General features: G+C 34.1%; 2 protein-coding genes across 3 annotated transcripts in view; one reads left to right on the top strand and one right to left on the bottom strand.

Annotated features, from left to right (window-relative positions):
* LOC132738247 (uncharacterized) overlaps nt 1–15,962 on the bottom strand; it is a 51,569-nt gene that overhangs the window by 9,217 nt on the left and 26,390 nt on the right. The window contains exons 3-11 of the mRNA XM_060725748.1: nt 15,680–15,858; nt 14,935–15,102; nt 14,310–14,466; nt 12,540–12,675; nt 11,729–11,860; nt 11,409–11,488; nt 7,244–7,432; nt 6,870–7,048; nt 6,103–6,241 (exon numbers count right to left, since the gene is read on the bottom strand). Coding sequence (XP_060581731.1) covers nt 6,103–6,241; nt 6,870–7,048; nt 7,244–7,432; nt 11,409–11,488; nt 11,729–11,860; nt 12,540–12,675; nt 14,310–14,466; nt 14,935–15,102; nt 15,680–15,858 — 1,359 coding nt within the window. The remainder of the gene's footprint in view (nt 1–6,102; nt 6,242–6,869; nt 7,049–7,243; nt 7,433–11,408; nt 11,489–11,728; nt 11,861–12,539; nt 12,676–14,309; nt 14,467–14,934; nt 15,103–15,679; nt 15,859–15,962) is intronic.
* The window catches only part of LOC132738340 (galactose-3-O-sulfotransferase 2-like), a 19,734-nt gene continuing 12,112 nt past the window's right edge, over nt 8,341–15,962 (top strand). Inside the window, exons 1-2 of one of the 2 annotated variants that reach the window (XM_060725858.1) lie at nt 8,341–8,797; nt 9,989–10,067. In XM_060725858.1, the coding sequence (XP_060581841.1) occupies nt 10,021–10,067 (47 nt within the window). In that variant the 5' untranslated portion in view covers nt 8,341–8,797; nt 9,989–10,020. The remainder of the gene's footprint in view (nt 8,798–9,988; nt 10,068–15,962) is intronic. The other variant, XM_060726155.1, reaches the window with a different exon arrangement.

Below are 15,962 nucleotides of genomic sequence, written 5' to 3'. Positions count from 1 at the left end.
TGAAATTTTGATTTTTTTTGTCAATTTAAAGCTATTAAAACGGTTGTGGCGCCGTTATATGTCGCAACGCCGCTAAATGTCGCACTTGCCGCTAAATGTCGCACCATTGACGCTAAATGTCGCAACCGCCGCTAAATGTCGCAAAACCATTTGACGTTAAATGTCGCAATGTTAACGTTAAATGTCGCACGAATTTCCCTTACCGTTAAATGTCGCAACACTACCGTTAAATGTCGCAAGATGTAATTTTATGTTGAACTCAAGTTTTATTGTTGGATCATATTAATTAAATCTGCCTACTCAATTTGAAAGCGAGTGAATTTATTATATATGGAACTGCGCTACAATTTAGGCGGTCTTGTAAATAAATGTTTATTGTTTTGCGTTCGATTTTTAGCTGATCTTATACAAGTACATATTGATAATTATACAATTGTCTACTATTTGTATGAAACTGCAAAACTGGCAATGATCTGTAAATAGTTTAGTACAATTGTGTCTGTAAAGTGACAGAAGAGACAGGCTGCCTGAGGTGGCAGTCTGATGGCCTAGTTGACTGAGGAGGCAAATTGTCTCGCTGTCGGAGAGGAAGCCTAAATTGCTGACGACCTGAACCTTAAGAGTTTGCCTAACGCCCTGTAAACCTAACGTTGGCAGCCTAGTATCCTGAGGAGGCCGCCTAACATCCTAACAGCCTCTCGATGTCAGCTTTGCAACCTGAAGTTGGCAATCTAACAGCTTAGAGTCGGCAGCCTACTAGCTTAAAGTTAGCGACTTATATTATAAATATGGAAACAATTCAAAATACAGTAAAATCACTATGAAAGGTCATGCAAAAGCACATACACATGCATGATTATGGCTTTAGGGCATTTTACTTTGTAGTCTAATAGCCTAAAGCTGGCAGTCTAGGAGCCTGGCAGCATAAAATTAGTGTCATGTTTTAAAAAATGGAACGATCAAAATAATAAACGGCAAGTTGGATATTTCCTAAAATCTACTTCTACAAAGGGCTTCATAATTTACACATTTATTAATCAATACAAAAAGTTGATCATGGCAAGTAACATAATTATTGCATAGATTTTAATCTATTTATTGCCATTTTCAGCAGTTTGAGAATGAATATCGTTAACCTAAACCGGCAAGTTGGATTTATTTAAGTTAACTGTCTATACTTATGGCTTCATCATTTCCACACTTACTTATTTAAAAAAAGTTCATGATATTGCCATCCATTTTCCCAAGTTATATTCCCTTTTTCATTTCGAAAATAGGACCTTGTATTGTTAACTATTCCGGTAAGTTGGATTTATCTTAAGAATTTATTAAATGCTATCTTCCATATCTGGTAGGTGGATACAATTAATGGCCATGTATTTTTATGGAGTAAGGGGCCTCTAGTGTCAAGGTCACTGGTGTGATTTTTTAAAAACATTTTGGCTCATTAAGCCTCTATTGTTAAGATTGTGTATTTCATGTTAAATACAAACATGCCAAGGGAGGTCCTCTTCCTTTGGGTTTAATTGGGGGTCCTGTGGGTAAAGGCCAAAGTCACCACTGCCAAAATAGATTTTAACATTTTTACAGGTGTTTTAACATTATTCTTTTGAAAGATGTCTTTTATATTTGGTAGGAACATGGGTTTGAGGTCTTCTCCTTTGGATGGAGTTATGGTTCAGTTGGGTCAAGGTCACCAGTTCTAAAATAGATTTCTACACTTTTACAGCCTTTATTTATTGACAAATGTATTTCATATTTGGAAGGTTGATAACTTGCATGGTATTCTTCCTTTATATCAAGGAAGTGATCAATGGGCAATGGTCACAAAAGCTAAAATATATTTTAATTTGCAGGATGAAATTCACGCAAACAGTTTATGCTTTTATCAAATTTGCTAGTCGTATGCGTGCTTTATTTCCATTTTAACGCCAGAAAGGCAGTGGTCATTCATATTATTGTTGCAATAAATTAAAAAGATGTTTTTTCTTTACACATCTGTTCCATTTTTTGGTTTTGAAAAATAAAGTTCTTAAAATTATCTTAAAATAAATACACTATTGTGCATATGTTTGTTTTTATGGTCATTTGAACTTCACTATGACGTACTCGACATGCGCATTTTAGGACGCACATAAAAGTGGTTACAGATATCTAACCAATATCGTCGTTACATATACGACGCATAATTCATGTCTTGTGTTTTTCGAAAAATGTCAGATTTAATTTCATTGAAATATTTATCATTTATCATGAAGCGTTACAGATTAAGATTTTCATTACAGCAAAGCAATGATATAAAACGCCTAAATTCTCTGGCCAAAACGGCTAGCTGTCTTCAGCCAAAAAGAAAGGCCAATATGAGCTTAATCAATTATTTGTATTCTTATTATATGATAGTTACTGAGAATTTTTCATAGTACATGTATACAGCGACTTTGCGAGTAAAATATCACTTGCCACAATGTCAAAGCTCAAATAGTGTTTGACAAATCGTCAAATGTACTTAATCGTGTGTACTTATTTTAACTTTGACATCTGCTTACTGTGTGTGACTTTGCGTTTATTTATACTCGCCACCGGTTGACCACATGGGGGAGTCCTCCAGAAGAGTACAAGTCATTTTATATTTTGGAGGAAAGTGCAATTACAGATATAGAAAGATGCCCCGATTCTAGAAGCTTCCCCTTCTTTAGCGTGCCAAGTTGTTTTAGCAACCATACACGGGACCATGATTTAAAGTATCATCCGAAAGACTGATCAGTAATTTTAGTTGGCCTGCCCGGGAATAGAGCCAACAAGGTCGAGGTTACAAGTCTCGCGCTCTATGCGGGCTGGCTGCTTACAAAAATTCCGGTGCATATATTCGTAAAATTCGCTCATATCTAGCACCCGACTGCATATCGAATACTACATGATCAAGGAGTACTACATGATATGAGCCGTGTCACGACAAAACCAACATAATGGGTTTGCGACCAGAATGGATCTAGACCAGCCTGCGCATTCGCGCAGTATGACCAGGATCCATGCTGTTCGCTATCAGTTTCTCGACTTGTAAAAGGGTTGGTAAGCGAACAGTATGGATCTTGATCAGACTATGCGGATGCGCAGGCTGGTCTGGATCCATGCTGGTCACAAACCCATTATGTTGGTTTTGTCGTGACACGGCTTATATTTTTTTTTCGATTTTGGTATTGACCATGCATTTCATACTATGTTTTTTCACGTATTTGCCGTTTCTGTTAAAATAAATAATTTGCCTTGATATTCAATCAATATTTCACGTTTGAAGTGAATATTTGTGATCGTTTTTTTTTAAATATAAAAAGGGAGTTATTTTAGAAAAAGTAACTTTCAGGGTCATCTGTCCTTTAGAAATGCATTAGTACTTTCATATAAAATAAGTATTTTAAATTAAAAGTGAATATGTTTGAAATTAGCCGTAACCTAAAGGTTAATCAGCGCGAAAACATCTTAGAAAAATAAGGGGAATTACTTTGCAAAATATAACTAGGATTATCTGCCTTTTGATATTGCATCATATGATCATAGTGAACAACTAAACCACGTTTAAAGTTAATTCGGTTGTTTCTGAGAAAATAAATGAAATTACTTAAACCAAATTCTGAGAGTGACAATACCATAATACCTTTTATCTGTTGTCAATCAGGGTTACAGATGAAAATGATAAACAAGAGAAAAATACTTATCTATTGAGAATTTAGTATCAATTATCCTTTCTAGCCTAAAGATTACATTATATAGTATTTTAAAACCTCGATATTTATGTTCGTTAAAGAAACCAAGTGAGACAAAGATAATTTTTGTGTAATGGCAAATTACAATAAAAATAACTATGAGAATGTTAAAAAGTAATATAATTCTACTTAAACATGATTTTAACATGAATTTAAATCTTGCGACACTTAACGGTAGTGTTGCGACATTTAACGGTAAGGGAAATTCTTGCGACATTTAACGTTAACATTGCGACATTTAACGGCAAATGATTTTGCGACATTTAGCGGCGGTTGCGACATTTAGCGTCAATGGTGCGACATTTAGCGGCAAGTGCGACATTTAGCGGCGTTGCGACATATAACGGCGCCACAACGGTATATCTAAGTTACAAAATATCCTGACATATTGACAGATGGAGTTAGTTAGTTCATTTTACACAAAACAAAAATATCAGGAACTTTCTATATATGAAGATAATAAGTTATATAGCAGGTAGGAAAGTTAAAACTGGCTATACCACCTTGCATTAAACAAGGAAAAAGTTTTAACAAATACTATATTCCTTCCTTCATTACAATGATGTCTATTCATAATCACAATATATTATAAGATCTCGGAATATCCAGAAGATATGACTTTTTTTGTTCGTTTATAACATATTGTCAATAAAATGCTGCAGTAGAAAAAAGTACTTGCAAATAAAATGAAAAAAAAATATGCAATAAATATTTCAGGTGAAATTATTCTACCTAAATATTTCTATTAAAGCTCAATGAATTAAGATTAAATATTAAATATTTAAATACATCTGCTTCAATAACATTATATCTGATCACGGTTTTAATTTAAAGTTGAGGTATGGTATATGTGAAATTTATTTTGAAGTGAATAATATTGCGTTTTATCACGAAAATATCTAATGTACAAATAAACATATAATCATATTTCATATAACAAAGTTACGCAAGGGCAATTTTCTCATTTAATTTTGACAATTTATGCGCAAATGCATTATATATAAGTGATTTCGCACATAAAATCCCAAAAAACATTTGTAAATGTTACTGTTTTATTGATATAATTTTACTATTATATGTTCCACTACATCAATTTTAACTATCTTTGAATTTGTAAACTAAAATGATATTTTGTCAGTAACATCTTCCTTGATGTCAGCAAGAAATATAAAAAGATCTTTGCCAAACGTTTAATTTATCATTAATGCGTGAATGCAGTTAATTTCTTTTTAAATACCATATTACATTTACACCAGGGCGCTTCCGTAGTTTCGCGTAAACGTCGGTACCGTCTTTTGTCTAAGATTCTGAGTGACCGGGTCACGTGAATCAGTGGGCGGAGCAATCACTTCTCTGACGTATTGTCAATTGCTATAAAATACGGAATGCCGTTAGGGCCATTGCCTATGAATGTGTTGATCTGAAACGCGATAGTCGATAGTACGATGGTGAAAACGCGAAATCACGAAACTACGATGGTGAAAATGCGAAAGCACGATGATGAAAACGCGAAAGTACGATGATGAAAACGCGACAGTACGATACTACGATGATGAAAGCGCGATAAACTATCGTGTTTTCACCATCGTACTGTCGCGTTTTCACCATCGTAGTTTCGTGATTTCGCGTTTTCATCATCGTACTGTCGTGTTTTCATCATCGTACTATCGCGTTTTCACCATCGTACTATCGCGTTTTCACCATCGTGCTATCGCGTTTTCATCATCGTACTGTCGTGTTTTCATCATCGTACTATCGCGTTTTCACCATCGTGCTGTCGTGATTTCATCATCGTACTATCGCGTTTTCATCATCGTACTATCGCGTTTTCACCATCGTAGTTTCGTGATTTCGTGTTTTCACCATCGTACTATCGACTATCGCGTTTCAGATTAACACATTCATAGGCGATGGCCCTAACGGCATTCCGGAATGCCGTTAGGGCCATCGCCTATGAATGGTTTGATCTGAAACGCGATACTCGACATTACGATGATGAAAACGCGAAATCACGAAACTACGATGGTGAAAACGCGACAGTACGATGGTGAAAACACGATAGTTTATCGCGTTTTCACCATCGTACTATCGTACTGTCGCGATTTCATCATCGTACTATCGCGTTTTCATCATCGTGCTTTCGCGTTTTCACCATCGAAGTTTCGTGATTTCGCGTTTTCACCATCGTACTATCGACTATCGCGTTTTAGATCAACACATTCATAGGCGATGGCCCTAACGGCATTCCGTAATAAAATGGTCTAATACATAATGGCTCAGTTGTTTAATGAAAGTTGAGTTACTTATACATATTGCAAGTGTATTTATTTTGCACCATTACCTGATGTTTTCAGCATTTTGTTCTCGTGGTAAACCATATCAATATAGCAGTCGTGAATACGTGGGTTTAACCGGAAGTAACGATAGTTCTTCGACACGAACTGCCCTACTGTGACACCGGGAGATAGTGTGGCATTCAGCTGTAAAACGAACAGAAAAAATATATATTGAATAGCAGTGTGTATGAATAATACTAATGCTCATTTTCGAATATGACCTAATTTAATAATGTTGGTTAATTTTAATCAACAGTATCAATAATTAACTACCCAAAAAGGAAACTCAGAGGTCAAGGTCTTGCGTTAGGTAATTTGCAAAAACTACATCACGCTGGTGGCACCAGTGGACACCAGTCTTGATCTGCTGAATGTTTTAAATGATTCGACCTGCTTAAATTTGAAACAGTCCACTCAAAATTTAAAGGATTTCAAAATTGAGCTATTAACAGTATAAAGACTGCATTGTCAGACTAAACGGATGCGACGGCTGAGCTGGCACCAAACTGCAAATACTCATTACAAAGGATAAAGTTTATTGGCCAATTTGTTACTTTGCATATATGAACTTAACTCTTTATTGTAATATGAATGTATAGACCTAGTTTCAATGAATAAAACGAATGTATAAATTTTATCCTCTACATCGATTAGATTATTACATCGAACAACATAATTTGGATAGCATGATATGTATCTCTTTGAAACTACTTCTTTAAGTGTGCTATTTAAAACTACATGTATTTCTTTAAGCGTATCAAATTTTACTCACTCTTCCGCTACTGTCAAATAACGGGTACTGTCTGTTTTCTTTTTCAGAAAACGCAGACGGTAAACTATAGGAGCTCTCAACTGCGACAGGTACATCTACTTCCAGTAATTCCATGTTCGGAAATAGAACCTTTGACCCACCTGCCAAATACTTTTTGGCGGCAATGTATAGATGTGTACCTGTGTAATAAAAGACAGATACCACTTCGAATGATGATAGACTATCACGAGTGCTCAGAAAATCTGATATTTTATCAATTATTATTGCAATGTTCGCGTACTTAAATGTGTTGTCACTGCTCTTTAAGGATCATATTAATTTTACAAAACGTTCATTTTCAAAAACTTATAAGATAAAAAAATAAATAAACAAACCTTTGTGTTCGACATAATCTGCACCTAAACAGATCGCAAAGTTCGAAAGTTGCGAAAGTTTATTTGTGTCACCAGACGACAACGTGACCTTGACCGCGCGACCTTCGTAGTGTAGTGAACCGTCTGCGCTATCACCTTGAGCATGTCCGTCATAAGGCTCGTCCCAGGCCTCAAGAACCCTGAGTTTGTCTGAATTACAAGAATTTAAAACATATATTGAATCTATTTCGAAAACTGCGTCACTTCGTATCTAATATGTATTTGTAGTCTTAAAATGTTGAACTGTCAAAATATATTTGTTTGATGTATGTTATATCGACACTTATTTAATTTTTTTTTTTAAGAAACGAAAAATGCCAAATTTTCGTGAGCATATTCTTCTTTATTTTCAAAATGAATTTACACCAATCAATAACTTAGTTCGGCCTCAAGTTATTCAAATGAGAAACATTCTTTTTAATCAATTATGGTTATAAGAAAAATAAATAACAGACTTTATTACGTTAAGTTTATATTATGATTTTTGTTGTTGTTGTCGTTGTTGTTGTCGTTTTTTTCCCCGTTTTTTTATAATTGATTACAATTACTATGATATTGTTATTGTACATGACTCTATCATTAATCGATTATCATTCAATTTTTTCAATGAATTTCCATTTTAATTTTAAAAAATCGATGCTTCGAACCAACCACAGCAATTCAGTCTAATAATTACATATTAACGCTAAACACTAGTTTAACTCTTATATTCGTACATAAATACTTAAAGTCCGCTCGATTTCTTTTTATACCCTACTTTCTTGCATAATTAAAGTTTCACTGTAAATGAAAGTCACAAAGGGTTAAAAATAAGATTTTTGCTTAATGTCAATAGTAACCGGAAGTTACGTTAGCAGAAACGCATGCGTAGAGATCTGTGCACAACTTCCGTTACAAATGTCGCGTATTAATACAGCATTTTGTGTGTCAGCATCTGTTACCATAAGTATTATACTCATCCGCTTATAAACCCTTGCTCTATCATTTAAGCCGCGTCACGACAAAACCAACATTGTGCGTTTGCGACCAGCATAGATCCAGACCAGCCTGCGCATCCGCGCAGTCTGATCAGGATCCATGCTGTTCGCTTACAAACCCTATTACAAGTAGAGAAACTGATAGCGAACAGCATGGATCCTGATCAGACTGCGCGGATGCGCAGGCTGGTCTGGATCCATGCTGGTCGCAAACCCACTATGTTGGTTTTGTCGTGACACGGCTCATTTATTTCGTACATTCGAAAGCAAACTATAACGATATATTCTAGAAATGTCACCGACACGTCTAAAGGTCTCTTAATAAAGCCAAATTGCTGTTAATTGTTTTATTTCAAATGGAACCGACATTCTACAATAATTGACCGTGAGTGGTTGTATAATTACATTCAGTACTTGTTTCTTTTATACTTTGTGATGTATGGAGCGTGCAAAATATGGAAATAAAATCGGAGGAGTACTTTATCCACTTTCATACTTAGAGAATTTACACACATATATCAAGGATATATACTTTTAGGTAAATTTTACTTTCTTGTTTTAATGTTTTTACATTTTATAAATGAAATATTTGACAACTGACTTTATAATACACTATTCTCAAAGTTTTGTTCTTACATCTGCATTTATTAATTGAATATTTTCGTTGACAATACAACATAAAACAATTTTAAAAAGTTTCAGTTCAATCTTTAATGATGTGCAAGTAAAAACAATAAAATTTATGAGAAATCTGAACTTTTTAAGTGTTTCACTGCTTTTTTATAGTAACTGCCATAACGTAAAATAGATTTTATTGTGCTAGGGGGTCACATGATACATTAAATACTGAACTGTATTTTTTGTTTTCATTTGATTTGACAAAGTTTCATGAAACCACTGAATGTTGGAATTATATTTGTTAGTTGTTGTTGTTATTGTTGTTGTTTTCTTTAGCGCTATACTGGCCTTCCGTGTGCATGCAGTCTGAATAGTGACTATTCTTAAATGTAGTACCTACAAGTTTGTATATATATTGCAAGTCTGGTAGCTGTCTCTGAATACTGCAAAATTAAAAGCTGGGGAGTTTCGTCAAATATACAGCTGAATGTAGTAATTTTTTTTCTAAAAGGAGGAAATCAAGTAATGGAGAAAAATAAAAAATTACCTATTACACAAAGAAAGCAAAAGCAATCCGAAGATTGTTTGATAGCAAAAAGGTTTTTCATTTACGAGTGGCCACAGATGGATGAAAACGGTTTAAGAAAAGCTAGAAAAGACTGTCGCCCATTTTTATGTTTTGTGAAAGTACTGCAAGTTTTTTTTGCGAATTTGATTTATTATCTATTATTGTAATTTGAAAATATTTTTTAAGAAGTTTTGCGTCTCAAATCGTGACTTTTGTACTTGCAAATACAGTTTTTATCAAAAGATGTATTTATGCATTCAATCTTTTGTGCGTTTCAAATTTAAGACTATAAAAAATTCAAAATGAAGTCAAAGGTAAAAACCAGTTATGACAACTGACGAATCTGTGCAAATTTATGACATGTAAATTCGACAATGGTATTTGAACTTTAAAATGACAAGGGACGAGAAGTTAAACGTATGCTGGAGGGGTTAATGAACATATGTCAAGCAGATTACTGTCCGATAAAAATGGACACGGTTTATTTCTCGCTATTTTCCCATCATCTCATTCAATTGTTTTAACATTTTTTATACTTAATAGGAATTGTCAATAGTGGAAAGAGTGTGATAAAAATGGAGAAAGAAAATGGATTAACGCTATATAGTGGGGCAGAGAAAAGGTATGTGACCGATAAATTTTAAAAGTCGTACTTTAAATGATTAATTATTATAGTATATTGTTTGGGAAACAATACAGGAAATAAATTGAAATAAATAATAGAAACTTAAAAATGGTATAAACCGTTGCGGTCTGGAGAAAAAACTACGTTTTCAAAACAAATTTACTACGCAGAAGGATTTTTAAGATATATATAATAATAAAAAAAATGTAAAAACAATCTTAACTGTAAATGTGTATGTAAATGAGTGAAAAATCCCTACTTCGTCAGTTAGAGCACAAAGGGCTCTAATTCACTGCTCTAATTCACTGGTATATTCCATGAGTGTTAGTTATTAAAACATTGTTTTAAGGCCAATTGTGGAGAGAGAAAATGTAGTTTATATTTAAAAAAAAAACCCGCGACGTTGCTTAATTGAATTAACCAGCACTAGTAGAATATGAAGAAACATGGCCATGGCCAAGACGGGTTCGAACCAATGAGCCGTGGGTTGAGAGGCAGCCACCTCACCAGGTTAAAGTTCTAATTCCTATTGTAAAGTATGTATACTTGTTGATGACATTTTATCGACTGGAAGGGAAAATTACCAACATTCACCCTCCACGACAAAAATACACCAAGTTCTAACAGCATGAATCCGTATTCTAACATAATTATTACGTCACCGCATTTCTTAACGTAACGGATTAAGAATTACGTAATGGCTAGACCACGCGTGTAATGCATTACGGTTTTTATACAGTGTTCTTTATAATGTTTATAATATCTGAGTATTGCATTTTCATTTGATATTTAATAATAAATGAAAATATGTGAATAATCGCTAATTGACGCATTGTTTAAAATGTCCTTGAAGTATTTATATAAACAACAAGCAGGAAGTATATAGCTATAGATATCAACATAATGCATTAAGACATGCCCTTAAGACTGATGCTCAGGTGTTGTGAAACATGTCATATTTTCTCTCCCGAACGATGAAATAGAATGAGAATATAAATCAAACGATAAAAACCTTCGCTCACAACAATTTAAAATATGTTATTAATATTATTTCACCGAACGATGAAATAATACGAGGAAGTCAATACAAATATAAAACCTGTCAAAAGCGACCAGTAAATTTAAAAAGAAAAGATTATTTCTGGCAGTTGGTTCTTCAAAGCAATTAATTTCAAGAAAAATTCAAAACTGCATAGTTACTAAAACGATGGCGTTTACTAATATGTTATATAGCCAGACGTTGTTTGAAGGTGGTCTTTATTTCAGGGTTTATGGTTGTGATACTGATTTACTATAAATATATTATGAGTAACGTAACAGTTCTATAACAAAAATTACCGCTCATAGAAATTCTTGCTTTCCTCTGTAATTTATTTAGGACTGATAGCAGACGACTGGACATGACCCTGTCTGCGCATCTGCAAAACAACAAAAACGTTGTTTTAATGTATGAAGTTAGTTTTAAAATTCTAATTCCAACCAAATATAAAGAAAAAAAGTTGTCGGACAAGGTACCAATGAAAATACGGAAAATATGTTTCATTGCAGTGAAAAATAATTTTTTAAAGTGACAATATGAAAAGGTCAAAATTTTCATTTATCAATGTTTCTCAATATTTCATTTATAAGTATATTCTGCATATATATTCACAAAATACCGTTCGTTAACCGTGTTCCCCTGAAGTCCGTCAGCACATGTGCTCGGGCATTGTATCGAGGTCTCACCACACCAGGTAGCAGATCTCTCTGTATTCTCGAATTCAATATTAGTCCCTTGATACTGAACAAGCCTGGAAATATTCGCTGAATATCTTTAAAATATAAAAAATGTTACGCTTTTTCAGCTGTTGGTTTTACGTTCGGTTTTTATTTTAAGTTCGCTCGCTTCCTTCCGTGTTTATTGTTTGTTTGTTTTGTTGTTGTTGTTGTTGTTTTGTTGTTGTTTTACTTGTTGTTGTTGTTGTTGTTGTTGTTGTTGTTGTTGTTTTGGTCAAGTATGGGATGTTGTTGTCGACGTTCCTGTTATTGATGGTGGTGATGGTTGTGTAATGTCCGGACAATGCCTTACACAATATCAAAGCTTACCAGTAACGAAGATCTTATAAAGTCATATAGACAAGGGTTGTATTGTTTTATTTAATTCGGGTAGGACGCATATATAATATAAGTAATGGCTTCAAAAACTTAAATATGACGCTGTGTAAAATTTTGTTCTTGCATTAGATGGGTGCCCGTCCTGTCACAGTAAAAAACGGGTACACTGAAGACTTTAATATAATTTTAATATAATACATGTATGTAATTTCATAACAACAATCTCTACAGAGAATATAAATGTCCTTCACCTATAACTGCGAGTATTAGGGTATTGGTGAACAAAACTAGAGAATCAATTTATCAACAAATTACATCTGAATACAATATCCTGAGAAGCCAAAACGAATCAAATTTGTTTCAAATTTTAATTACCTTTTAAACTCGGTCATGTTTCTTGTGATCTTCACATCTATATTGCCGAGAACACGGTCATGCGTGAACATTGCCGGGTAATGCTGGCCATTTGTCAAGGTGGTAAAATTACTGCAGTCCGCGTTTCCTGTGGGCTCTAAAATATAATGAACATACATGTGTTACAAGCAGTACTCTGTAAAGGGAAGTAACTACATACAGAAGCTGGCCCTGTATCGTACCCAAAGTATTTGCCCTTGTTTTAAAATATTGAAATCGCCAAAAAAGCTTGATATTTTATCTTCTAATGGTTTAAATGCAAAAGTTTTGTGCATTGTATAACTTTGTCATCTTTCAAGTATATTATCGGGTCGGTTTACAAACATTTTGTTGTTTTTTTTTTCTCCCATCAAGAATTTTTTATTAAAATTAATTACAGTTTTGCATCACATGTGTAGTATACATATATACAGATTACATATTCTATTGAACTGATTATATAGAAAAAAAAACACGTGCACATTTCTTGTACAGTTTTTGTTTTCAATTGAAACGCAAAAACGTTCTTTAAATGAAAAAAAAAACAGGGGAAAAACAAAAATCATAAAAAAAGAGCTGAAATATGTCTCATAAATTATGTGCCATATGAAATTATGAAATATTGGATTTTTTTTTATTTTATGCTATGACTGTCATAGAATTTTGAACACAATGTACTTAATATAGGGCCAATATGTACATGCATACTGTATACACTTGCGAACAAAAGCCTTAAGATTAATTTTAAACCAGTCAACAATGCAACGCGGCATTCTGATTGGTTAAAAAAGCAGGGCCGAAACGATAGTTTTGATTTTTAGAATCACTTTTGAATGAATTCGGCCTGTTCATAAAGCCAGTTTATAAATCACAAAATCGGAATCACTATATGAGCCGTGTCACGACAAAACCAACATAATGGGTTTGCGACCAGCATGGCTTCAGACCAGCCTGCGCCACCGCGCAGTCTGATCAGGATCCATGTTGTTCGCTTACCAACCCTATTACAAGTAGAGAAACTGATAGCAAAAATCATGGATCCTGATCAGACTGCGCGGATGCGCAGGCTGGTCTGGATCCATGCTGGTCGCAAACCCATTATGTGGGTTTTGTCGTGACGCGGCTCATATTATCAAAAGGTACAATAGTGAGGTCGCATGAGCTACATTAATGAAACACTTATTTGATTTTTCCAATGTCAGTAACATGCTTTGAAGAAATTCTAATAAATTATTGACTGAACTTTAACGATGATTTTTTATACATTGATAACGTGTAACATCTTGATCCATAACTTTAATAATATTCATATTGTATATATAATTATATTGAATGTCATTTTCAAATAGATAGCAATACTATAGTAACTGTTATTTGGATTTATTATCATAAGTGGTCATTACCGGGGACATATTGACCATTACATCATATTTATCGACACAATATACGTGAATAAATACATGTATAATCATGCAGCTTCAACAAGAAACCGTTCCGACTACTCTAAAACAGTGAGTTGAAATTTTCATCTATTCTCATTTTATTCCCTTACCAAACTAAATATCATATTAAATGGAATTGTCCGTCTTTCAATCCGGGCGAAACCATTCGTCATTTTAGGGAGAAATTTCAAAATATGTTTAGACTGAATAGCGAACAACGCAGACCATGATCAGATGTCACGAATGTGCCGACTGCTTGTGGTTTGCACTGATTGCGCGGGTATATTCAGTGACAGGGTAAACAACCTACCTATACCGTCGTTAGTCCATGTTTGAGCTTCGGCTTCAGCGTTTGCAATACCGGAAACACCAGTTACAACAAAAGTAGGACCGGTAGCTTCTGGGCCTGCCATGTGCACGTGCACTTTGCTTGACATAAGATGCACGTACAAGTCCCGCATTTCTCTCTGACAAAATCAAGCAAAAAAGATCAATGCCTTCTAAATCTTACAAAATAATTTACATACAAAAATATATATACATGTAAAAATACCGAGATGCAAACAATAATTTCCTTTTTGATTGCACTTTTTGAGTACAGTCTATGTCATTGAAAAATATGAAAGCAATGAAACAATCTTAAAAATCTTAAATTTATTTAATTCCAACAAAACTGAATTTATTTTCCCAATCGTCCGGATTTCCCATTCGTCCAGATCGCCTATTCGTCCGGATTTCTTAGTGACGTGCATTGCACTCCATAGCTTCTATCATTTACATAGACGCAACAATGCGGCCGTATACTTGTATGAATATGGAAAAATTATAAATATTTCTTATATTTTGTATTTGTTTTGTGCTTTTTGTGGGATTATGGAGTAAGAACTGGTATAGAAAATAGATAGACTTAAAATATTTTGCTTCATATACTTTACCTCAACAATAACTGGACAGGCGTTGAATGCTGCTTTCGCGATGTCAGTGACCGTACCGCTGGAACCGCTTGCGATCCCCAGCTCAGCTCCACATCCGGATTGTAGATACTGATCATCGGTACTTTTGGTGCTCTCTGAGCTCGTGATAAAGCCTCTTTGTAACTCTACCTGAAATGTGAATTATAGATACTTGTAAATAAGAACAATATAATAATGGGCATGCATTTCTTCATAGAAGGCATACAGAAGGTCGGTGGTTCCACACTGGTTCCCGCTCGTACCCAAAATAATGCGCAGAATTCAATGTTCAAGTATAGTAGTAAGGGAAGTCGCTTTAAAACCTACTCAACGAACAGTTTTACATGTTTACGATGAAAACAGATTAAAAAGTCGAAAAGTTGAACAACTATTGCAAAACTATGTGTGAAAAGATTCCAGACTATTTCTTTATTTCTCCATAAAATTAGGTCTTTAATTTCACCTCATCCACTTTCTAACTTTGAATTCAAACTTAGTATTATGTGTAATGAAAAGCTTTACCCAAAGAAATGACAAGTAATAGAATAAAATATCTGCAAATTCCTCAAATACTAGTATATCAAGTGTTGCTTTAAAACAAAGGAGTTATGGCTCTCTTGAAATATTTATTTTAATGTGACACGATCCCGTGCCATCTATTTATATTACATAACTTCTATGGACTGAATGACAAGTGTAAAAAAACACTAATTAAGGATGTACTTACCATAATTCCTTGTTGTCGGAGACGCATGATAAGTTGTTGAAGACATTTCATAAATGTAGGATGTGCTCGAACATATCGTGCATTATTGTCCTTTGACATGAACTTTGACACAGGTACATTCTTTCCAAGTCGCTTTTCTAATGTTTTTGGCGATTCTTGCGAGTCTATCAAGAAACTTCCTGAAAATACAAAGACATGACAACCCTTTACATTTTCAATCATATGTGAAAGATGTGTATTATTTTGTGTTTATATCATTTCGGTTAAACTGCGAAATGAACTT

The sequence above is a fragment of the Ruditapes philippinarum genome, unplaced genomic scaffold (genome assembly GCF_026571515.1).
Source record: "Ruditapes philippinarum isolate M1 unplaced genomic scaffold, ASM2657151v2 ctg324_1_1_1_1, whole genome shotgun sequence".
NCBI lineage: Eukaryota > Metazoa > Mollusca > Bivalvia > Venerida > Veneridae > Ruditapes > Ruditapes philippinarum.
The sequence above is the reverse complement of the archived record's forward strand: the minus strand, read 5'-3'. Positions and strand labels throughout refer to the sequence as shown.